Source organism: Scatophagus argus, chromosome 1 (assembly GCF_020382885.2).
Source record: "Scatophagus argus isolate fScaArg1 chromosome 1, fScaArg1.pri, whole genome shotgun sequence".
NCBI classification, from domain to species: domain Eukaryota; kingdom Metazoa; phylum Chordata; class Actinopteri; family Scatophagidae; genus Scatophagus; species Scatophagus argus.
The window spans coordinates 3,523,330-3,546,341 of NC_058493.1; the positions used below are offsets into that span (position 1 = coordinate 3,523,330).

At 40.5% G+C, this 23,012-nt stretch overlaps 1 protein-coding gene across 5 annotated transcripts in view; it reads left to right on the plus strand.

Annotated features, from left to right (window-relative positions):
- Positions 1 to 4,810, plus strand: part of znf536 (zinc finger protein 536) — a 195,061-nt gene extending 190,251 nt beyond the window's left edge. For all 5 annotated transcript variants that reach the window (XM_046395322.1, XM_046395411.1, XM_046395600.1 and 2 more), the window contains one exon: positions 3,057 to 4,810. In XM_046395322.1, the coding sequence (XP_046251278.1) occupies positions 3,057 to 3,211 (155 nt within the window). In that variant the 3' untranslated portion in view covers positions 3,212 to 4,810. The remainder of the gene's footprint in view (positions 1 to 3,056) is intronic.
- The last annotated feature ends 18,202 nt before the right edge of the window (positions 4,811 to 23,012 follow it).

Here is a 23,012-nt window from a genome sequence, read left to right on the forward strand (position 1 = left end):
CCAAGGCGGTCTCCGACACATGCTCGCAGTGCAGTGTTATGCCATTGTTCCATCCTCCTTCCCATTTATCCATTCTGTTAAGCATGACACATGTATTAACAGTGGATGGATCCTGGAGCTGTGTGTCCTCACACCATATGTTTTCCTTTCCCGGGCCCTCTCCTCTCCAATAACCACCTCTGTCTCCATCTGCTGTCTCGCAACACACCACAAGAGGGCGTACTTGCACTTTAATTTTGTACATTAAGCGTGCTGTGGAGATATGGCCATGTATTTTAGATTAATGCTTTACTGCTGTTTCTTAGCTTGAATATCATAGAGTAATAAGTTATATTTATAGAGTGAGGCAGATTTGTATCAGCATCCCTCTGCCATCATGTTGCACGCTGCATCAACCCCTAAGAAGGACAGAGTATTTGAAGGAAACAAACAAACAAGCCTTGCATGCAGCCTTCATGTGATAAATGAATGCCAGGCAGGTTTTCTGTGTCTGTGAGGTGCATCTGCCGCCTGCCCGAATGGGAAATTAAAAACTGTGAGGAGAAGTTATGCTAAATCTATAAAGTTGGCTAGGAAATTTCTCCCCCTTCGCAGCGGCAGTTGTTTGGGGAGAAGGAGCAGCGTGCTTAAATAATAACATTCCAGGTGGCTTAGTTAATGAACAGTGAAAATCAAATATGGAGCCTAATCTGGAGCTCGTTACAGGAAGTTTCTTTACAGGGAAGTCAAAGGCAGGAAGTGCCCTCGGGGAGAGCTGAGGAGACACTTTTTGAAGCTTCGGAACAAGGAAACTTTATTTTTGTTTTACGTGAGTTGGTGGCGTCTGTACATGAAATTAGAAAAAAAAAAAAGTGATGGTAAATGTCAGGGACATGAACAAATAGTAATGATGGCTTCGTTTGTTGTTTTTTTTTTCCATTAAGACTGTTGGCAAATTAGCTTTTCATCTAATTATGACTTTAAATACTGCAATGCTGAATGTGAATCTCCACCAGTCAGAAAATCACGGGTCTACATGTATGTAGAGCTACGCTCAGCTATAATACATAGCCTTCATTGTCCAATTTACTGTGTTAGCTTGCCATCTTGTGGTGAAGGTTGGTTATGAACTCATATTCTCAAGTAGCAAAGAATTGCAATTTAAGATGTGCTGCAAGTTTGATGAGATAACAGCGATAGCTGACTATAAAAGAGACCAACCCTTTACTGTACATAGCTGAACACTCACAGACAGTCATGTTAATGGTACTTTGTATGATCTAAGACACTATAAGGGCGCATTATTAAGAGTCAGATTTGATCTTGTATGTTCCACCCTTTTGATCAACACCACCCATATCATTAGAATTTAAGCTATTTAAACTATTTGTTATTATCCTGTAGTACCACTGGAACCATCTGAAACCAGTATCGTGGAGCATTAAAAGCCCATATGAGACATACAGTAAAGTAAATGTTGGTCGCAGTGATGTAGGACTTGTTCATGAAATCCACACACAGCTGTAAAATTATTGCTCAGTGCTGAATCTAAGAGATATTTTATCATGTTATTAGCTCTTTATTTTCCCTCTGTTACGCCAGCACTTCCTTTCATTTCGATATCCATTTCCGTCCTTGTGAAAGCACAGCTCAAATAAACCCGTGTTTTAATTTGGTTTTGTCAGATTCATAACGCCACTTTAAAAGAACATGACATGCAAATGTGTTCAGCGGTGTTTTATTGCAAAATAATTTTCTAAGAAGTTGCTGAGGGAATGAAAGTGTAGAAAAAGGGGGGAGCGGGGCGGCTGGGGACAAGTTGTATTATTTAGTGGCCGCTGCTGTAGGACCTAATTACAGTCACGCATTTGTTACTGTCTCACCGAGTCTTAAAAGTTTTTTTTTTTTTTATTTGTTTATTAGAAATGCTCACTTCACTTCTCACACTACTTCCTGTCACACTTATTGAGCCAGCCAACTTGCTTGTAACCAGTATGAAACTCCTTCAGTTGTCATAACCGTAATATGTTACAGTGGTGTCTCATATCATCCTAGAAATTATTATTTCGCTGAGCCTCACAATCTCACAGTGCAAGCTTCTGTGTACAGAAGATTCAAAAATACAATTAGGAAGAAATAGAAGGTAAGTTTGTACAGTAGATGCAGCAATCTAATGAAAGCTCTGCACAAAGCGATGCTTTTTACCCTGCTGTTAGTTATTTACAGCAAATGTTGTAGTATGAGACAGGGTGGACAGAATGACAGGAAATGCAGAGAGTGCAATGCAAACTAAAACAATAGTGATGCAATGAGAAGGTTGAAAAACGTGAATTCAATTATATGAACATGAAAGTAATCTAATAAACATCATTTTAAGGGCGACCTGTTATTCTGTTTAGATACTAAGCTCATCAGTGTATTAGCATTTACAGCACAACAGATGACAATGAAATTTTCTTTGAAGATTGAAAGTGCCAATTTTTTTGGCCCTTTGAAAGTGTGAACATTTTAAAGGATTAGATCGCTGAAATGAACAATTACCAATTTCTCGTTTATCTCTGTCATGCAAGGTGTTAGGTTCATTCCTCCAGGACTGGACATATAGTTCAGCTACCACACAAATATGATTTTTGTTTGTGGGAAGTTATTTTTAAAAACTCTTTTTCCTCCAGTGTCTCTATAATATGAGGATGATTCAGAGTCTTGTCTCTGAATAACTTTGCCTTCCTTATGCGACATGGGGACATGTAAACACCACAAACAAAACAAAATTCTATTCACCTTGTGTGTGTGTTGTATTTGGATAGACACCCAGTTACAATTTAGTTAGAACTGCAGGTAAGTTAGAAAAGAAAAAAGTTCTTCCTAATTTGAGTGATTTTTTTTAGCCTAGGGCCCATTGTGAAAAGCTGACAGTCTCAAATCTCTCATCCAGCCATTTCGCCCCACTGATACAATGATGCAAGGATGTGTGTGTGTGTGTGTGTGTGTGTGTGTGTGCACGTGTGTACTGCAGGAAGGGTCTGTGTGTTGGGTCCATGGTGCTAATCTGCCTCTTGTTCTCTCATTGGCCGTAGTGCATCTCTGGGTAGGAGAGGAGGACCAGCCCATGACCCATGACCCCGCGCTGACCCACGACCCCAACCATCTTAACAACGACCTTAACCACCCTAACAACCATAACCTAGGCGACCCCGAGGGGCTGGACGCCCACGCTGTAAACAAAGACTAACGGCCCACACCGGAGCAAGGCAGGATGATGAGGATGAGGATGAAGGCGGTGATGATGATGATGAGGAGGAGAAGGAGGAGGAGGAGGAGGATGAAGGATAAATGAAGGAAAACACTATAACAAAGACTTTATTTAAGATGAAAAAAAAAAAAAACACATACTACCGTCAGAGTCAAGATAAGGCGAGAACTATATGAAGGAAAGTTTGGGACAGTTTTCCTTTGGGGACGGATTTTCGAGATGGACCTAATGACTTTTGCAAAGCGTCATTGGACGCAAAGTGACGGCGACTTTCCTGTTTTGTCTCCTGTGGTCTGCCCCTTGTCTTCTTTGTCTTTTCTCTTATATGATGCTTTTGTTTGTTTTATTTTCTTTTGATGAAACTACCTGTCTGATTAGCACTTCCTGTAACTGGCACCGCAATCTCTGATACATTCCTTGAGCTAGAAAGTTTATTTTGTTTTTTAATTAGGACTGAAGTGTAGTATTAAATCAAATGCTTTCAACGACTTCTCTCTCCTTTTAAATGAAGAAGACAGTTATTTCACATCCACAGACCACCATTATATTGTACTTGGAATGTATTCTACTGTAGAATAGAAACTTTAGCAGACTGTTGACAGAGACCAAGCACACTACCTGTCACAACAGCCACCTCTGGCTGTCCTATCAGCTGTCAGTATTTATGTCCCATGACCATGCATCACACTGATTATGGTTAAGAAAGGACAAGGCACCATACGACAATCTACAACACACACTTAATTCCAGAAAAAATGTGGTATGACTGGAGGAAAAGCATACCCATAGTTGACTTTTGATGGTGGTGGTGCTGTTGATGATTATGATGATTGCGAAGAAGAAAGAATATTCAAGCTGCCCTAAATGTACTTATAATACTATACCCCCCTACCCACCCCTCCCCTCCCATAACCAGGCCGACACAGCCCGTCACCCTGCTATATGGCTCCCTTTGTCTTTTTTCTTGTACTGTATCATTCAACATGGCGCCCATAGACGCTTAATGTACATAGAGAGATATACAGTAGTCAAAAAAGGTGAAAACTAAAGTTTTAAAGCATTTCTGATGAGGAAGAGCAAAGAAGTGACAGTAGTTTTCATGGCCACATTCTCAAAAGATAGGCATTCTTCTTCTAGAGACAGAGAAGAATTAAAAAGATCTCAAAAACAAAAAAAGGGGGAACAGTTTCTTTCTTTATCGCCCTTTATACCCCTTCCTCTTTATTTCTCATGTCAACCTCAAGGACTCTAGTGTTGCAGATGTTTCTAAAATACTGCCACTGATCATTGTTGCACAGTGTTACTGACTACTGAAAATGGTTTGATGTATTTACTTTAAGATGAGAAAAAAAGAACAAAAAACTGGAAAAAAGACATATTGTGTATAGCCTTAGATACAAGTCATCTGTTATTGCTTCTACAAAGCTATGTAGCTGTGCTAGACTGTAGGATGTAGGGTTGATTTTATTTTGAATTTTTATATGTACTGTACATTAATGCCTTCTCCATTTACTGATCAAACAAAAAAAAAAAAAGAGGAAAAAGATGACAATCGTCTCCTGTGCTGAAAACATATTTGCCCCAATATATACAGAATCCATTATGCATAGAGGGACTTTATCCTTTCTTATTTCTTTGTTTTGGTTCTCAGAAGTATTTTGCACTGTGATAGTATTACAAATCCAACCTATACAGTACAAAACTAGCTTAACTAACTAAACTGAAGGTGTGTGTCTGTGTGTCCCTTGGCATTGTGAAATGTTTCTACGTCATTTTTTGTGAACCCAGAGAAAAATTCTAATGCGGTATGTACAGTTCAAATATAATACTTCTTTATTTTAGTTTGATCGACCTCTATACTGTATGTGGCTTTGACAAATTGTTACCCAGATTTCTTTTTTTTATGCTAATATCCTTTTGACCTGCAGCGTAGGCCTGTGACTGCTTTGATGATTTGCAATCCTCGAATTCCAACTGGAGGAGATTTTGCTGCAGTACAGCCTCTGTTTTTTTGTCCATTTTTATTTGACTTATGTAGATAATAATTAACCATTCTTTCAATTTCAGTATGCCAGGAAAAGAGGGGATTCAGAACTAAAATAATAAGAGTGAGACGCATGAGAAGTAATAGATGTACGGAAATATTACAGGGTGTTTGAAGGGAGGAATTCCGGAAATGGGGTCTGAGTAAACCAATCAGATGTATGCTGCCGGAGGCACTGACCAATGGCTTTGACCTCTGACCCTGTCTCTGCTTTCCAGGGGTGTAAAGATGAGAGATTAATTGCGAGAGTCTCGCTTGGGCTCTCTCCTTCTCTGAACCAGCTATAATGAGCATTCCACTCCACATATTATGTACAAAACCTGTCTTGTGAGCTGAACACTCTTTATGTTTTGCTGTACCCTCATGGCAGATGCTTCGTTTTGTAACTACTGAACTGTACTTATAGTAAAAATAAAATGTATTCAAACTAAAAAAAAAAAAATGGATTGTCACAGAGCAACAGTCCGTTTCCTGTTTTTAATTTCTTCATTTCTGACAGAGTGAGGATCAGGAAGTGGAGCCAGTGTGTCGGAGTGTCGCTGTGTGATCAAAGTGGGTAAACTGCTTGGAAAACAGTCCATCACTGCAACACAAGTTATTATCTCTGTCAATTTGATGGCGAAGCTTCACGGTCTGTGATCATGGTGTCGAATACACACAACTAAATTATTGTGTGCACCACTTTGTCTCCCAAAGGTGTTCTTAAAGTAGCTGTAGTGAAACAATATGGGGATGATAAGAAACATGTGAGCATGCTCAGAGTGGCAAAAAAATGAAGGAACTATTCAGAATCTCTTTCCAATTATGGACATATTGTCTAGAACATATATTATGATTATGGACATACGTGCAGGCCATACATTACATCACTGTCTCCATTTCCTATCTGGTTTCTTTGTGGTTTGGATGTTGAACACATGTCTGACATCTCTGTCTGTGTCTCTTCTGGTCCAGGTCACTTAGTCCTAACCAGTCTCCCTGTGTATACCGCTCTTTCAAAACACATTGTTTACACTAACAATGGCTACAATGTTAGTTGTAGACTAAAACCCAGCTGTAGATAACATTACTGCATGCTTCAGTATCAGAAAATATGAGTAGAATTTATATGCAAATATAACCTACAGACAGATACGCAGATCTCAAATCAGTAAAGATTTGCATTCAAAATCTGACTATTGTATAACTATAACTTTGTCATCAACAGAGCGTGCTAAAATACTCATAAGGCAGCGAATTATTGTGCATGTAACTGAGCTGTAGTGAGGTGTTTGCTGGACTCACTGAATTTCAGTTGATTATCAGATTAATCAAAACCTAAGGCTTACATACAGATTTTCACATCAGCGATTAGTACCTGGGGTTCTTGAATTTTGTTTGGTCAGTGTTTTTAATCCACAGTCCATCAAAAAAAAAGATGCTGGGCCCAGCTTCTTTAATGTAAGGACTGGCTGCTTTTCTTTGTCATTTATGAAGAGTCTTTGGGTTGGTTGACTTTTATCATATCTTTTGACTTTTAATCTTAAATTAAGGTTTCAAACTAATTACAATCCCTTCTCCATCCAACAGCCCACCCATGGGCCCTCCTACAACTCCCACAACAAGGCAGCCACATGTAGAGGACCACATCTATGCAGTGTATACAACTTCTAGCTTTAAGTGGGTAGTCATAGCATACACTGTTAGAAAGCTTAGATTCTTGTGATTCACAGAAACCATTTCAGCATCAACAAACAAAAAACGGCACAAAAAAAAAAACAAAAAACAAAACAAAACAAAAAAGGCAGCATTTACAAAGTTCTGGCATCCCACCAATGAAACATCTTGGTCCTCCACTAGTTTTGTTACATTGGTCCAGTGGTCCAGTAGATCCACTAAGCAGGCCTGTTTTTTTTTTTTGTTTTTTTTTTTAGCAAAATCGTCCTTTCAAGCTTAAGTCTGCACTTTAAAGGTGTTGACTGACACCTCATTTGACCATATCGCAGTTTCAAAGTTCCATCAAGATCCCACAACATCCGGTGAGCCTCCCAGTTGAAAGAAAGACAGAGCTTCTCTCTTCTCCTCTGAAGACTGAGCAAGTTGTTGCTGAGTCCTCAGATTACTGATGCTTCAAACAGCCAATGAACCTGAGAATCCAATTACCGTATATGCAGTTTTAGTGTGTTTTACAGGGTCTCTCCTTGGAAGTTTGCATAGTTTTCTGTGTGTTGCTTGTTATCGTTATATTGTTTTTCCACCAACGTCCTGGACTAAATGTAGTTGTCCTGTTGTGTTTTCCAGTGGATAAGGACAGCTATAGGTCATCTGTAGGCTTAGGAAGAGTCCATGAATGTACTCCAGACAGTTCAGTAGGACCTTTAAATTTACTTTGAGCATAACTGAGATAGGTGTTTTAATATAATTTTACACACATAGTCAGGATCGGTAAAAGTCCTTATTGCGATTAAATAATCCAGAGGCACCTATTATGATGTTTATAATGAAAGAACAGAAGAAATTACAAACTACCCCCAACATTCTCACACTTTATTAATATTTTAAGAAATCAAAATAGTGTCACTCAGGACTTCCTTTTAAAATGCTAATAAACAGTATTCAGGGAAGCAATATAATCTGGTAATCTTTACGCTGAAAATCAAGAATGAACCCAGAATAAATCAGTCTGTTGTCTGTTGTACAAAACGTCTACACTGTGATGTTGTTGTCCATATACTTAGGTCATTGAAGGTCAGTGTTGTTAGAATCGAAGCAAACTCAGCAATATATGAAAGTCTCAGGCATTTTTTTTCCGATTGTAAGATATTTTTCAAATGGGTTCAAAGGTAAAGACATTGTTAAAAGTACAAAGCAGAAATTTTTCAGTCAGTTTTTCGTGGGTCTGGGCTAGAGGCCAAGAACTTCATCTAAGATGAATAAATTCCATCAGCCTATTAACATAGCTGTGTTTGTGTGTGAGAGGGTATTTACATCCATGTAAATTGTTTTCCAGAACATCATGACAGTATCCAACACCAAGTTTCCTCCCACACTGCTTTTCAAAGGGAGATGAGCAGCGCAGGGTGTCAGATAGGGTGTCTTTGCCCCCCTCTGTCGTCGGAAACCTGATCTGCACGGCACTGATTGAATCCGTATTTGTGTGAACCTAATGTCAGGACCCCAAAGACTGCTGAGCTGCTGGGAGGCTGCCCAGGTCAATGCCTGACTAATTTTTAAACAGATCAGCTGCACTGCTCCAGATGTGGGGCCTCCTACCACGAATCTCCCAAGTCTGTTCCCAATAAAACTCACATCCGGAAAAAACATAACTGTTAGGCTGGTTTATATCTACACACACACTCACACACGGGTGCGTGCACACACACACACACACACACACACACACACACACACACACACATTAGCAAAGAATGTTTCAGAAGGCTGGATATGAGACTGAGCAGGAGCAATCAGGATATTACTCGCCTTGTGTCTGTGTTGTGTGTGTGCATGCATGTCTGCTTGTATGTGTGTGCGTGTGTGCATTAAGTGCGAAGATCATGTACTACAATGTTGTGTTGCATGTTTGTGTATGTGCATGAACAACTGTGTATGTCTGTGTGTGTGTGTGTGTGTGTCATCCCTATAAATTCGAGGAAGTGTGTGTCTCCATGTAACAGTACACATGTGTCTGATTAAAGAACACATTAGGTCATCTTTCATTCCTTCCGGCTTGTGTCTGTGAGTGTGTGTGCGAGCGTATGCATGTGTGTTGCTGTTCGTTGCTCAGCTGAGCAATTTCAGCATTTGAAGCGTCCTCTTTCACAGCATGATGAACACTGCTCTTTGCCCTTCATTTAACTTCCTCTCCTGTCACCTCTCTGCATGTCTCTCTCTCTCTTTAGTATCCATTTCCTCTCATTTTCCTCAATGGCGTGTTAGGCAGTCGTGTGTAAGCATTATGTTTGTACATGTATGCAGGCGTGTTGTGTAATTGTCAGCGGGCTTGTACGTCTACGTGTGGATTGATGTGTTAAGATGACGTTCTGCAGAGGTTGCAGTGGTGCCAGCGTTTGGTTGGTCGCTGGGCAGATGGTGACCTGCAGATGAACTTGTCTTTATGCTCATTTGCTCAGCTGCCTCTAATTTCCCTCCTCCTTTACATTAAAATGGCTGGGGTCTTGCAGTGCAGCTCTATGTTTTGACCAGCAGAGGGCACAGCAGACCAAGTTTTGGCGCAGAACTGGTGGTCGTCCTCCTATGAGGAAGTTGAATGTTGCATTGCAGAGCAGAAGAGTGAATGTCATTGGATGTGTTCAGGGAATTTGGGGGATTTAGCAACTGTATGGTTTAAATTAAACAATGATTCCTACAAAATCTCATATAAGCGAATGATTTATTATTTCTCCATAAGATTTGTGTGTGTGTGTGAGTAGAGGACTATAAAGCAGCATTTTAACTTCCATTTACAGACTGCAAAATTGATCAGCAAACTGAAATATTAAAATCACTTATCAATTAACTGAACAATTTAAATGTAGAAAAAAAAATCCAAAAGCATTTATTTTTGGTGTCCTGTCAGAATTTTTGGGCTTATCACACAAGGAGTATTTTCAAAATCCTGGCTCTGTCCCTGGCATCTAGTAGGCATTCAGCGTCCTGCTCAAAATGTTTGCCATGCTTCTGTGCATGCTTGTTTCCTCCCGCTTTGTTGTCAGCTCTCTGCTGTCTTCAGATTTCCAAAACTGAATTGAAAATAATTTAAAATAAATAATAATAAATATTAAATAAATAAACCCTGTCACCTGAGTTCAACTACTGAGTGGAGTTTTATGCTGTATAAAGTCGGGACACCAACCTATGTTGTTTACAGAGCACTACTGACACAATTTGTTCAAATAAATTGTCATCACTTTTGAGGACTAATTATTTAATTCCAAAGTCCATAATACAAAACTTTTTCCGCAACCCTTAAATGTGAGAATTTGTTGGTGTTCTATTTTGATCTCATTCTTATTTGATTATGTTTAGGTGTTAGACTGTTAGTTTGACAAAATAAACAGTCTAAGAATGTGTAATCAGCGTTTCTCACTAATTTCTGGCATTTTATAACTAAACCATTAATAAATTAATAGAACATATACTAACAAATGCTAATGTAACAGCTTGTCCCCTCATTCTCATGCATCCTTCTGTTTCCTGCTAAGCATCTGTGCTTATGTATGTGGGTGTGCTAGCGTCTGCTTGTGTGTCAGCGTATGCCCAGCAAAGCGTGTGTGTTTGTGAGTGTGTGTGTTATGCAGGGCTAGCAGTCCTCCTCTTTCTTTCTCCTCAGCTCTTATGAATCGATGATCATGTGGTGTAAGGGAGATAGATGGCCCCCAGCTCCATCTTGTCTCCTCTAATTGTAAAATATTAGTTACATTAGACTCTGGCCCATGATTAATGGAACTTATTTGGAGGGTGGACTCTTGCACATACACACACACACACACACACACACATACTTTCTTTCTTTCTTTCTTTCTCTCTTTCTTTCATTCTCTTGGTTACTAGGGGCCTCCAAAGTCTCTTCCTGAAAGAACCCGAGTGATTTCGCTTAAAGCGGACAAATAGGCTTCCCCTGGCCAGTAGGGAAAATGAAGGAGGAAAACACAGGAAAGAGAGAAGCGAAGGAGAAGTGGGAGAGGAATTGCGAATGGGAGATAAGGAAGAGGGGGGCAGCTTATGAAAGGGGGTAAATAACAGCTCTACCGGGAGAGGTTTTAAAAAGTTATGGTGTTGGTTGGATCCAACGGGATTTAAGCTCCCTGGTAGATAATTCTGAGTTAGATTATTCTGTGTGCAGGATCACATTTGAAAAATGCAAAACATGATCAAGTCTTGATCGTGTTTACAAGCTGATCTCTGTGAAAAAGGGATATTTTTGTCTAATGCTAAAATTACCTGCCTCGCAAAATGCATAAAGAGAGGAGTTGAAGGAGTTGATAAGTTCAGACAATAAAAATGTTTGAGTGTGCAATGCAGCATGCTCGCAGTTTGTTGGTTTTTCTTCTTGTTAGTCTATTGTTCAGTCTTCTGCAAGTCAGAAAAACCCCTGCATGTACATACACATGGACATATGAATTCCTCTGTTCAAACTGGATGCATGTCCACTTGCTGTTCTTCTGCAGCAGCTTGTCTCGCTTCGACGTGCTACCAGAAAACAATGTCATCTTCCATGTCATCATCGTTGTTCAGGCACATTTCATTCATATCATATTGATACTGATGTTTCCGTGATCACAAGAGGAGGGAAAGTAACAAGTGAGTGTTTTAAATTATTTCAATTTCATAAGACACCTTAATATTTTAATTTCATAATACAACTTCCTTTACTACATTCAGTTGCGTTGACTTGACTTGTCATGCGGTGACAATTGTCACCTGTGGTGAGGTGTAAGTTTGTATAGCCTGGTTCAAAATTCATGCCAAAAAATAACCCAATATTTAAATTTTTAGCTTATTCTTATTATGAACATTGAGAAAGCAAGGGAACTGAACAGCACATTTGATTTTCAAAGCTATGACTTTTAGCCTTTTCTTTGTTTCTCAAAACAACTGACTGTACAAAAAGAAACTTTAACTTTGTTTGTGAAACAGTTTCTTATATTTACATAGGTGTGTACACTTACAGGAGTGTGTTATAAGCAGGTGAATGATGCTTACCCACCTTTCAAACTCTACCACCCACGTGTTCAGCTGAGATTAAATACAAACAAGCCCCATGTGTGGCAAGGCAATAACTTCAGGGGAGTACTTAGAAATTTTAGAAATGTCCAGTTTCAGGTCAATGTCTTTCATTTGGACCTACAGTATATTCAAGTAAAACTATAGGTATTATTGTCAAAAAAGACTTAAGTATGTTTTAGGCAGCAGGCCTCTGTCATTGTTATATTGTATATTTTGATTATTTACAACATTTTAAAGTTTTAATGTCGTGCCTCGTTCAGGTTAGGGGTTAGTTAGTTCTGTCACATCATATTGGAATCAGCATATTCACCAGATATGCCCAAATATGAAACCTATTTCTTTAGACAGACCATCATGCAGAAAAGGTTGCTTCAGTTAATGCAGTGTTGAATGAAAAACAAGAAGCAGCTCTCAGCAATGTCAACCCTTTAATGACATTTAGTACAGGAGACAAGGACTCAGAGACACATGTCGCTATGTTGTCAACAGACACATCACAAACACAAACAAAAAGTAACATTAGTTGGAGTTGGAACATCCATCCATCCATTTTCTATACCGCTTATCCGTCAGGGTCGCGGGGGGGCTGGAGCCTATCCCAGCTGACTACGGCCGAGAGGCGGGGTTCACCCTGGACTGGTCGCCAGTCAATTGCAGGGCCAACACACAAAGAAAAACAAACCACACACTCTCACACTCACACCTAGGGGCAATTTAGAGTAGCCAATTAACCTAATGTGCATGTTTTTGGTATTGTGGGAGGAAGCCGGAGAACCCGGAGAAAACCCACACAGGCACAGGGAGAACATGCAAACTCCACATAGAAGGGCCCAGACCGGGATTCGAACCTGGGACCCTCTTGCTATGAGGCGACAGTGCTAACCACTGCACCACCATGCCACCCGGAGTTGGAACATTAAAAAAAAAATAATAATAAAAAAAATCTAACTTAACAAATCATTCAGTCCAAGACTAAGGATTATGGGAGTGAGGGCCATTGCTACAGTAGCCTGTACTAACTAGCTTGTGAAACACATTGCCTGAAAGTTAATAAACAATGACTCCATCATTTTCTCTTTTCAGTGTTACTCTCATAAAACCCTCTCTCTCACAAACATCATATCACTCATGCTTATCACATCTGATTGCTGTGTTAGCAAAGCAGCTAGCCAACTATAGTTTATCAGTAACATAGCGGAATGAAAGGGCGGCATCAGAGCATCTCTCCACATTCACTCTACAGCCCAGCAGACGACTGTTTCTCATCTCATCTGGACATTAGCATCAGATGAAGAAGCCGGTGCAGACGTAGAGGTTAATGTGCCTTGTGAGGCACCATGCTAACATCAGCCTTAGCAGAGTTGTCGGGTAACCGTGCCCCCCAAATCCACATCTGCCGCCAAGTCATTTTGGTCCTTATTCACTGTGTTTTTGAGTTTTCACACTTACTCGTATCTCATATCATTCTCCATTTTTTAAGCAAGGGAGTAAAAAGTTCTTGTTGAACTTGTTGCACGATTTGACGTTGTGATAATATAATTTTCTGCAATACTGAGTTTAAGTGTTAGAAAATTTATCTTTTAACTTTTGTCATTTCTTATTCTAGTATGTTCACATCATGCACAATAAGGATGCAACAGTTCACTTTTAAGTGGGGCTACAATACCGTATCTGATGAACTTTATTCCTTTTATTTAGCATTGCAGCCACTGAGCAGCTCCACAGAACAGTTTGGCTATAGTGCTTTACTCCAACAGTACTTAAGCCCATAAGGGTAGAGAGTAAAGCATTTAGTTTCGTCGCCCTGTTCTCCCTGCTGTTCAGACCTTCCAGTCACAATGTTGCTTTAACCTCTGGACCAGTGATGGGATGCTGGGACACACAGGGGCCCTTGAGGGGGATTGGTTGAAGTCCAGTCACAGTTAAACCCACCCTCTTTCAAGGTCCATGTGGCAAAATCTTGAGTGTCTCAGTCTGCCTGTTTTTAGACTGTTTCCCTAACTTTAAGCTGTTGTCGTTGTGTGTTGAGGTCAAAGGAAGTTCACGATGATTAATGCAGCAGAGCAGCCGATGCTCTTTGTGTCAGAATGTGAGTGAGAAGCAGGTGGCCAGCATATCTATCAACCCCCACTGCCCTCCATTTTTTTCTTTTTTTTCTCTTTATTGCTGAGAGACATAGATGACAGCTTACACACACACACACGCACACTCTCTCTCTCTCTCTCTCTCACACACACACAGTTGGGTATCCATTATCTGTGAACAGTGACAGGTCAGCAGCAGATTGTGCCTCCCTCAGTTCAGCAGGGACTCTGACTGAGGAAAAATAAGGCGAGGCTGGACATGTAGTCCACACACTCACACACACACACACACACACACACACACATGTGCCATGAACTCCTCTGCAAAAGGAAAAAAAAACTGCAGAGATGACTGGCTGAATGAGGGAATGAGTAAGAGAAGGAGTGAAGGAAAACATGATCAAAAGAGCGTTTCTTGGTTTGACTGATAGCATGAGCTAACGAGTGTATTTAGCAAACTCATTCACTTAAAGCAAGTGGATAAGTTCACATCAGGAAATATGAGTTTGTGAGAGTATGGACTGAGGGAAAAGAATGTGAGTGCATCAGTTATGAAGTGTGAGAGTTATTGAGTAAGTGAGCAAGTGATTGGGTGGAAGAAAGTGTGAGTGAAAGAGTGAGCAATTGAGAGCAAATAGGTGTGAGTGAGCACCAGTGAATAAGTGTGAGTTGCAATGACAGTGAGTCAGTGACTGAGTAAGCAAATGGACGAGTGAATCAGTCTGTGAGGCAAACTCGAAGCACACGCATGAAAAAGAACAGCAGAAAAAAGACATAAAAAGTGAATATAGAACAAGAGATGAAGATAGAAAGGAAGAAGCTGCTATTTTGGGTTCTTATTAACAGGTCCTACTGGTAGAGCAATTAATAATCTAGTTCAGTATTTAACATGGGACCTAGTCCCTGGTGGGGACGTTTTAGCTAGCTTTGATGCTGAAAGAGCTCCTTCCCCTAAACCCCTCTCCCCCCACAGTTCCTCTTCTCTTCTTAAGTGCCTCCCCTGGTGTTATTTGCGTGTTGGTTTTCTCTAGTTAAGCTAGGAAACAGACCAAATCACTATTCCCCAAACTTCAGGCCAATTTTCTATCAACACTCCAGCTCGTTGAGGGAAATGCTCTTAATTCATCAGAGGGAATCTAGAGAAGGATAAATTCCCTTCAGGCTGTTTGAAGTAATGTAAATGTATTTATTTTTGGAGGGGGGTTGAGTGTGTGGGAGCAGTTTAAAAAACTGAATATATATTACAAAAAAAAACTTTGGACACAAAGCCAAAGAGTCAGGCAGACCATATTTATTGTCTTCACCATTAAAGACAAGCATTGTCACACAGCAGCCACACTTTTCTTTCACCACTGACATGTGGATCCGATCTGATACATACACCACCTCTTCTCAGAGTCTGCTCCTTATGACTTCAGGTCTTACATTCATCACATTTACTCTTTAGTATAATATCATGGCACAAATCTTCCAGTTGCTGTCCCTACAGTGGCTAAAGGAGCTGCTGGTAGCCAAAGCTATGCTGACTTTCAACAATAGAGATTTGCCAAAATCTAAACAAATATAGCTACAGTCTAAAAAAAAGGAGTGTATTAATGTGTTTGTATTAATGTGTATTAATGTGAGTGTTTTAATTTTAATATTCAGACACTCAGAAAATTTCATCTTTGATAAATTTACATCAGTTTTCACCCTTTGTTGTTCACCCATTGTTACTTCTACTACATCATTAGATATTTAGGCCTGGTACCTTTCACAAATTGACAGTCGACAGAAATTGACAAGCTGAGGGAAGGGACTGTCTCTGCATGTGAACACAAAGATGCATGAAAAATGGCTGTTCAATAGCAAAATAGCTTTTCCCATTAAAATTCAAATTAATTTAGTTTGATCTGAATCTAACTCCCCTGCATGTTCAGCCCTTTTGAAATTCTACGATGAGGTCAGAAATTGAGTTTTCTGTCAACAGTTTACTCCTTTTCCTCCGTCACTTCAGTTGAACTTAACATACATCTGTGCCTGGTCACAGGATATATGTACAACATCTAGTTTTTAAAGCAAAAACATACGCCCCGTGTATTTGTGACCATTAAGAAATCTCATTTTATTTCAATTATTCCTTTTTTCCCTGAATCATTAACAATTGCATAGCTTTCATTTCATCTCAGTTTAGCTGGGGTTCAAGTATAAATCATGATTTATAATGTATATAATCAATTAAGGTAGATGGTCAGAATGTATGTATTCTCTATATTAATAAATATCAACATATATATTTTTATATCAACAGAGAAACACATTTCAAATCCCCTTTTCGGTGTAGATGCATTGGCATTCATGTGACTGTGTGTGTGTGTGTGTGTGTGTGTGTGAGAGAGGCTGTTGCTTCAGTTTGCTGAGTAATCTGGGAGCCACAGCATGCATGCAGGTTATTGGACAGATGGTTTAGCACATTTAATTGCTCACACCTTCTGTGTGTCTCTGTCTCTGTGCCTACAAACTCTGTCTGTCCGTATCTCAGTCTATCTCGTATCAGGCGTACTCTCTCTATCTTTTCACACTATTTTCCTTAAATAGCCACGAAGTTCCTACATCACTAAGTCTACACTTGGTTAAAACTGTATTTTTAAATTTGCATTTTACAATCTAACATGCAGTATGGACACATAAATGTTTCTGAGTGTTTTTCTGTATACAGTACCTGTCGAATGTCAGTGTGTGCCATAAATTCAAAACATCCTTCTCTAATACATAAATGCACTCTCAAATCCTCATGTTTACCGAGGTGTATCCCTCTTATCTGTGTCACACTCGCTAACACACCCACAGACTGTGCATTTATTCACGGGCACGCACGGCCACCTACTGCAGGGGCACGCACCTACGAAACCGCATCTAAGCAAAGCACCTGTTAGTGTGCACACGTGCAAAGTGTTGCACACAGAAACACACAGCAACACACATGCACATGCACGGAGGCACATAAAGACCAAGAACAGCGCGTTGGCATCCAACCAAAAGCTTCCGTCCTTAAATGCCATTTGATGCCAGCACTGCCATCTGTTGCAGTCTTAAGATAGCTCTTCTCACAAGGCGCAGGCGAGACGACACTTCTCCAAGAGCTGTGGTGTACTTTTCACATATGGCGGCAAAACATTCAATATAAAGACAGTTTGGCTGAGTTGTAACTTCAATGCAATAAGTGTCTCTCTCCTGGGAAAATAAGTTTTCCCAGACTGAACTACAAATAGCCAGCATATCTGAATGCAGGGATAAGCTAATAATCACGCAAATAAATGATTCTTTAATTGCCTTTTGAAAGCTACATGTTTCTGAAATAATTACCAGGTGTTTGATGCAGCCATCCCAGTCAAATCAGGATATCCCACAAAAGTTGTCAGATGAACATTAAATATGTTAAATATGTTAAAAAACAGTGTAATGCAAAAAAAATATATAAAAAGGTGAAAAAAGAAAGATGACAGAACAAAAGGAGGAAAAAGAGCAAGATCTAGAGGAAGAATAGAATAAGAGATCCATCCGTACTGGATGGAATGGAATGCGTGTGTGTGTGTGTGTGTGTGCGTGTGTGTGTTTATGGGTAGAGATAAAATAATTACAGTTGGCTGTGAGGGTAAGTGAAGAGTGGGGCAGGGGTGTGCATATGTGCCAGGTGAAACATGGGCTTGTTTGTGGCAGTGGTATGATACAGTCACATGCTCACACACACACACACACACACACACACACACACACACACACACAGCTTCCACCCACTGAATCCTCTCCTCCTGCCCTCCTCTTCACTTCCTCTCCCCCTTTCCCTCTGATCTCCATGCAGAGGGCCTTAGGGGGTTAATTAACAGGCTTAGATAATGCCACACTAATGAAAACAAGACCACTGTTTCTCCTCTCTCTCTCTCTCTCTCTCTCTCATTCTGTCTCTCCTTTTTTCTTGCTCTTTATTCCTCTTTCAGAGAATATATGAGCATAACATATATAGAAACTGAGAAATATAGGGAAATTGGGAAGGTTATTAGTTTGAAAAGTTTTGTGAAATCCTATTGCCAGAAAAGAAGATCAGTATTGTACTGTGCCCTATTGTACTCCAAAGGTTTGGATTAAATTCCATGAAAAAGTAACATTTATGCCATTAGTATAAAATATTAATGATGCTTCTCAGGAATCACAATGGGTGTCATATGGAAAATGATGAGATCACATAGTGAGCACTTCTGAAGCCCATGGCGTGTGAAGACTTTATTGTAGTTTATCTTAGAGTACCTTAACTTCTACCTAACTTTCCTTCAACAACCCACAGACATGTGTTTACTTACCTGTGAATTACAACATGAGATGTTCAGACGTGTATGTTTATGTGAACAGCATGAGAATGGTCATTCAGCCGTCATCCCAGTTGTTTGAGTAAACAAAGGGTTAAGAGTTTATACTGATGACAGGGAGCCGGGGAGATGGTGAATGTGCAGAACATATGCAGTGGAGAAGGATTTGCATCCTGCGTCCCATGCATGCTAAGGTTTGGTCAACTAAAGCATTCGCTTAAGGTTAAAGAAATATTGTGGTTTCAGTTAGAAGTTAATAAAGTCAACAACAACAATCAGCCATCGACAAGTGTGAGCACTGAAAACTAACAATGAAACAGTGTAATCGTGCTGCTTTTGCTAAGAGGAGATAATGTAAGGAAATGTTACATTTCAAAAAAACATTTTCCAAATGTCTGAATCTCTGTCTGTACATTGTTTTAGAAAACCATTTTCAGCATCTACACTATGTATCTTTATAACATTTGCAACTTATGTGACTGAGTGACGAGAAGAAGTGTGACAGAGATCAGACGGGCAAAACAAAAAAGAAAAGAGTGGTAGAAAAGGGTTTGTTTGACGGAGTAGTGGTTAATGTGGAGCTGCTGGGCCACAGTCAGCATGTGGGCTTCTGTGGTTACTGGCACAGACTGGAGGACATGGATTAATGATGGCAACTTTGGCCATTCACAGCAGCTGGGCATGTGGATTGTTTAACGCCTGGGTGTGTGTGTGTGTGTGTTTGTGTGTGTGTGTGTGTGTGTGTGTGTGTGTGGGAGTGAGTAGAAGAGAGACAGAGCCTCTCATTAATTTTTAATCCATAACAAAGTATAGCCTGTGTGTCTCTGAGTTGGTCTGCAGAAGTCAATTTCAATTTCAACCCTAACTCAAGTTTATACATCCTATCCAAACTTTTTTTTTTCAAGGCATGTAATTCAAACCACAATCTCTTTCTTTTTTACCTAAACATCTCCCCCGAGATAAAACCGAGCTTGATTTGTATTTATTTTTAAAGTTTGTGGAGACAAACAGTAAGTAAGCAGGGAGAGGGGGAAAAACGAGTTGAGTTGTTCGGGGGCATAACTCGCTCTCTCTCTAAGTGTAAAATGGGATGGGATATTCTGCCTCTCGGACTTAGCGTAATGTAAGAGAGTGTGAAATTAAACTGCACATGAATAAAAGGGACCCTTCATTGTGTGCCGCCGACTAGCTTATCTGGAAATTCAGACAACTGGAACATCCAAAGCCTCCAAACTTGTAGCAATCCCCTTTGTGTGGCTCCAGAGCAAACAATGTAATATCAGAAAGCCGGAGAGGCTCCAAATCCTGTGTCAGATTGCCAAACACAAAGTCGTTGCCTCCGTGCGTCCTGCATTGCCTCGACGCATCCTCGCATCACGCCTGTGTGTGTATAGTGTGCATGTGTCTGTCTTTAAACAATATAAGTAGACTGTGCACTCACTCCCTCTAACCCCATGTGTATGCCAGTGAGTGCTTCAAATAGATTGTTTCCTCTTTAATTCCCTGGCCTTTTACCTATTGATATTCCTTGCACCTATCCCCACGCCTCTTTTAAACCCCATATGTTAATTTGATTTAGAGCATCTCAAATTGAATAAGAGATAAAGAAAAAAAAAGTGTGTGTGTGTGTGTGGGGTGGGGGGCTAACGGCAAATGTACTGTTATTAATAACTTAAAGTACCAGAGAGGGCTCAAACTCTCTCCCTTCATTCTGCCCCTCCCTCTTTCTTCCTCCCTCCCTCTCCATTTTGTTTTGTCCTCTCTGTCTGCCTGTGAGTGAGTGAGTGAGCTAAGTGAAGTGGGTTATGATGGCGGTGTAATCGGCATCCCTCAAAGAAACGGCTGGTGCTATTAAGGGCCATTGTGTTTGCTGCAGTGATGATCAGATTCAATCTAGGGAGAACATTCTGTGCCGGAGCTGTGGCAAGGAGGGGAGATAGAGAAAAATACCTCGCCTTGTTCCGCTCTGCTATTGTGTTCAGGGGACTAGATGTATGCACGCTCTTCAAAAGATGCATATCGACACAGGGAGCTGCAAAAGTTTAGTTCAGATGAATTTGTGGGAGCTCTCTGACTGCGTAAAGTGAGGCGAGTATTAAGTGTTGGGTAATGTTTTGAGGATATATTTGTTTCAATAAGGAGCTCGACTGGGGTGCTGGTGTGGTGCAGATGAGAAAATCACTTTTCTTTTCTTTACCCTCTCCTCCTGGTCTTTGTTTCTCACACTAAACTTTGATGTTGTTGTGTTGTGTAAGCCTGAAGGCCTAAAAAGTTGACTGGTGTCCAGAAGAGTTCAGTCTGGGGTTACAGACCAATATATCTTTTCTCAAGCTTTTTTTTCCTCAATATTATGTGCTGTTGAAATGATGGAGGGAAAGCAAGGAGGAAGAATGTTAGAATTTATAAGATGACTGGTTCCTTTTCATGTGGAATATGTATGTACTTCCCATGTCTGGGTGGGTTTGCTCATCCACATTCAGAAATCATCAGGTTTTAATAAAATGTTCACTCATATATTTTTATTATTTTCCCTTACTATTGTGTCCCTACTACACCACTGAGGTGCCATGAATATATATATAAAGTTTTACTGTCACTTGATAGTCCATGCGGCTTGATAGGACACCCTTTCTTTAAAAAGGCACAGAATAGCAGAACCTAAGTCGTGCTATCAGCCCTTTGAAACTAAAAGGTACTTGACCAAATGTCACATGACTTTTGTGTACATCCAAAACTCATATAATGTGGATGCTGTTAAATAAATAAAAAGCTTAGGCGTGATATGCAGTGATGTGCTAGCTAAACACCAACCTATGAGATCACAGTGGATAAGTGGGTCCAGTTTTTTTCTCTGTTTATATCATGTATCAATTATGGATAGAAACAACATGGGTTTTAAGAAAAGTACCACAGCGCAGTTTAAAAGAGTTAGTCCAAAACTGGTCAGGGACTATTAATGTCCTTCCCCTCCATGGCTGTAACACCAACAATAATAATAATGCAATATTTCTCACTGTAACTGATCCTAAAGGTGAAATAAATTGTCAGTATTGGTTAGATACCTGTGTCTTTAACCTCAAGCAGTTCCTAACCCTTGTAGTAAATACGAAGTTGTAGTTCTTATGTCTCAAGCCACCCAAGCCACCCAAGTTGCCCTGGTGTCAGCATGTAGATAGATGTTAGATTCCACATGTACTGGAAATAGAGACTTCCTATGCTGAGAGAGAAGCCTCTGATTGTAGACATCTTCTAATAGAGTAAATCTCTGATGGAATAAATATAATCTCGAGAAATATACATGACATGGGAATCCCCACGAATGGTGACAATATTCTTTTGTTCTGTTTCTCTCTCCAGGCCAGAGGCCATTCAAGTGCAGTTACTGCCCTTACAGTGCCTCCCAGAAGGGCAACTTGAAGACTCACGTGCTGTGTGTGCACCGCATGCCCTTCGACAACAGCCAGTACCCCGACCGACGCTTCAAACGCTCTCGTCCTGAGCCTGACCTCCTGGGGAAGAACCCAGATGACACCTTTGGTGTTACATCTAATCAACCAACGACAGGAACAGAAGGAACCCAAGGGAGTAACACTGTGTAGTTTTCTGCGGATGTCTTGTTTCATCCCCAGGAACAAAGCTGCCACGAGCTGGGTTGGCAAATCAAATCCATGAGGGAGGTTCTGGCATCTGAAATGTCACTGATTTGTGTCGCCAGATGAACACTCCCTGATGTGCTTGAATGTTGGTCACTATAAGACTCCTTTTCAAGGGACCTGTGTTGCAGACCCTGACCAAACAATGACAAGACAATGAGATAAGTGTGCTGGAGGACAGCACTGTGAATAGACCACACTTCCTATGTCATAAACACAAAGTAAACATACTCTCTCTGTGTTATTTGAAGTCTGTGAACATTTATTAAGAAAACAGTATAATCTATGTACTTGTGATGAGGTGATTCAGCTTCTTTTTTTTTAAACTGAGCACAGTGGACTATGTGGACTTTCGAACTGTTAGTGAAATCATACATTTCATACAAATGAAAGAGAAGAGAGGAAAGAAGCAAGTCAGATATAGAAATCTAATATCAAAAATAATGCTTTCATCAGAAAAATGATCCTTGTAAACAATTTAGTAGAGCAAGAAAGGAAGAGGAGGAGGAGGAGGAAGGGGAGGGCTTTTGAATACACGCCATCACCACCGCCACCACCACCACCACCACCACATCCACTCAGAACATAACACCAGTGGCTGCCATTTTCCCAGTGTGAGTGATGAGCGCTGTATGTGTGTGTATGAGTGGTAGGGTCATTGGCGACGATGGTGGCATGTGTGTCAAGGATAGAGGGGAAACGGGAGGGGGAGGAGGGGGTTTGGTGCCAGCCTGACTGGAGCTGTCATCGCAGAGGAAATCAATTCAACAGCATACACATGCAAACACGCACTCAGAGTCCTACAGTGGTAACCCGACTCTGGACCGTACGCCAGGGGGTCAAGTTGAGTCCCATCGGCTGGCCGGAGCCCCTCAAGTCACCTCCTACTCTGCTCCATCCTTCTCTCCACTCTCACTCTCTCTAATACAAGCCCAATCCATTAGAATG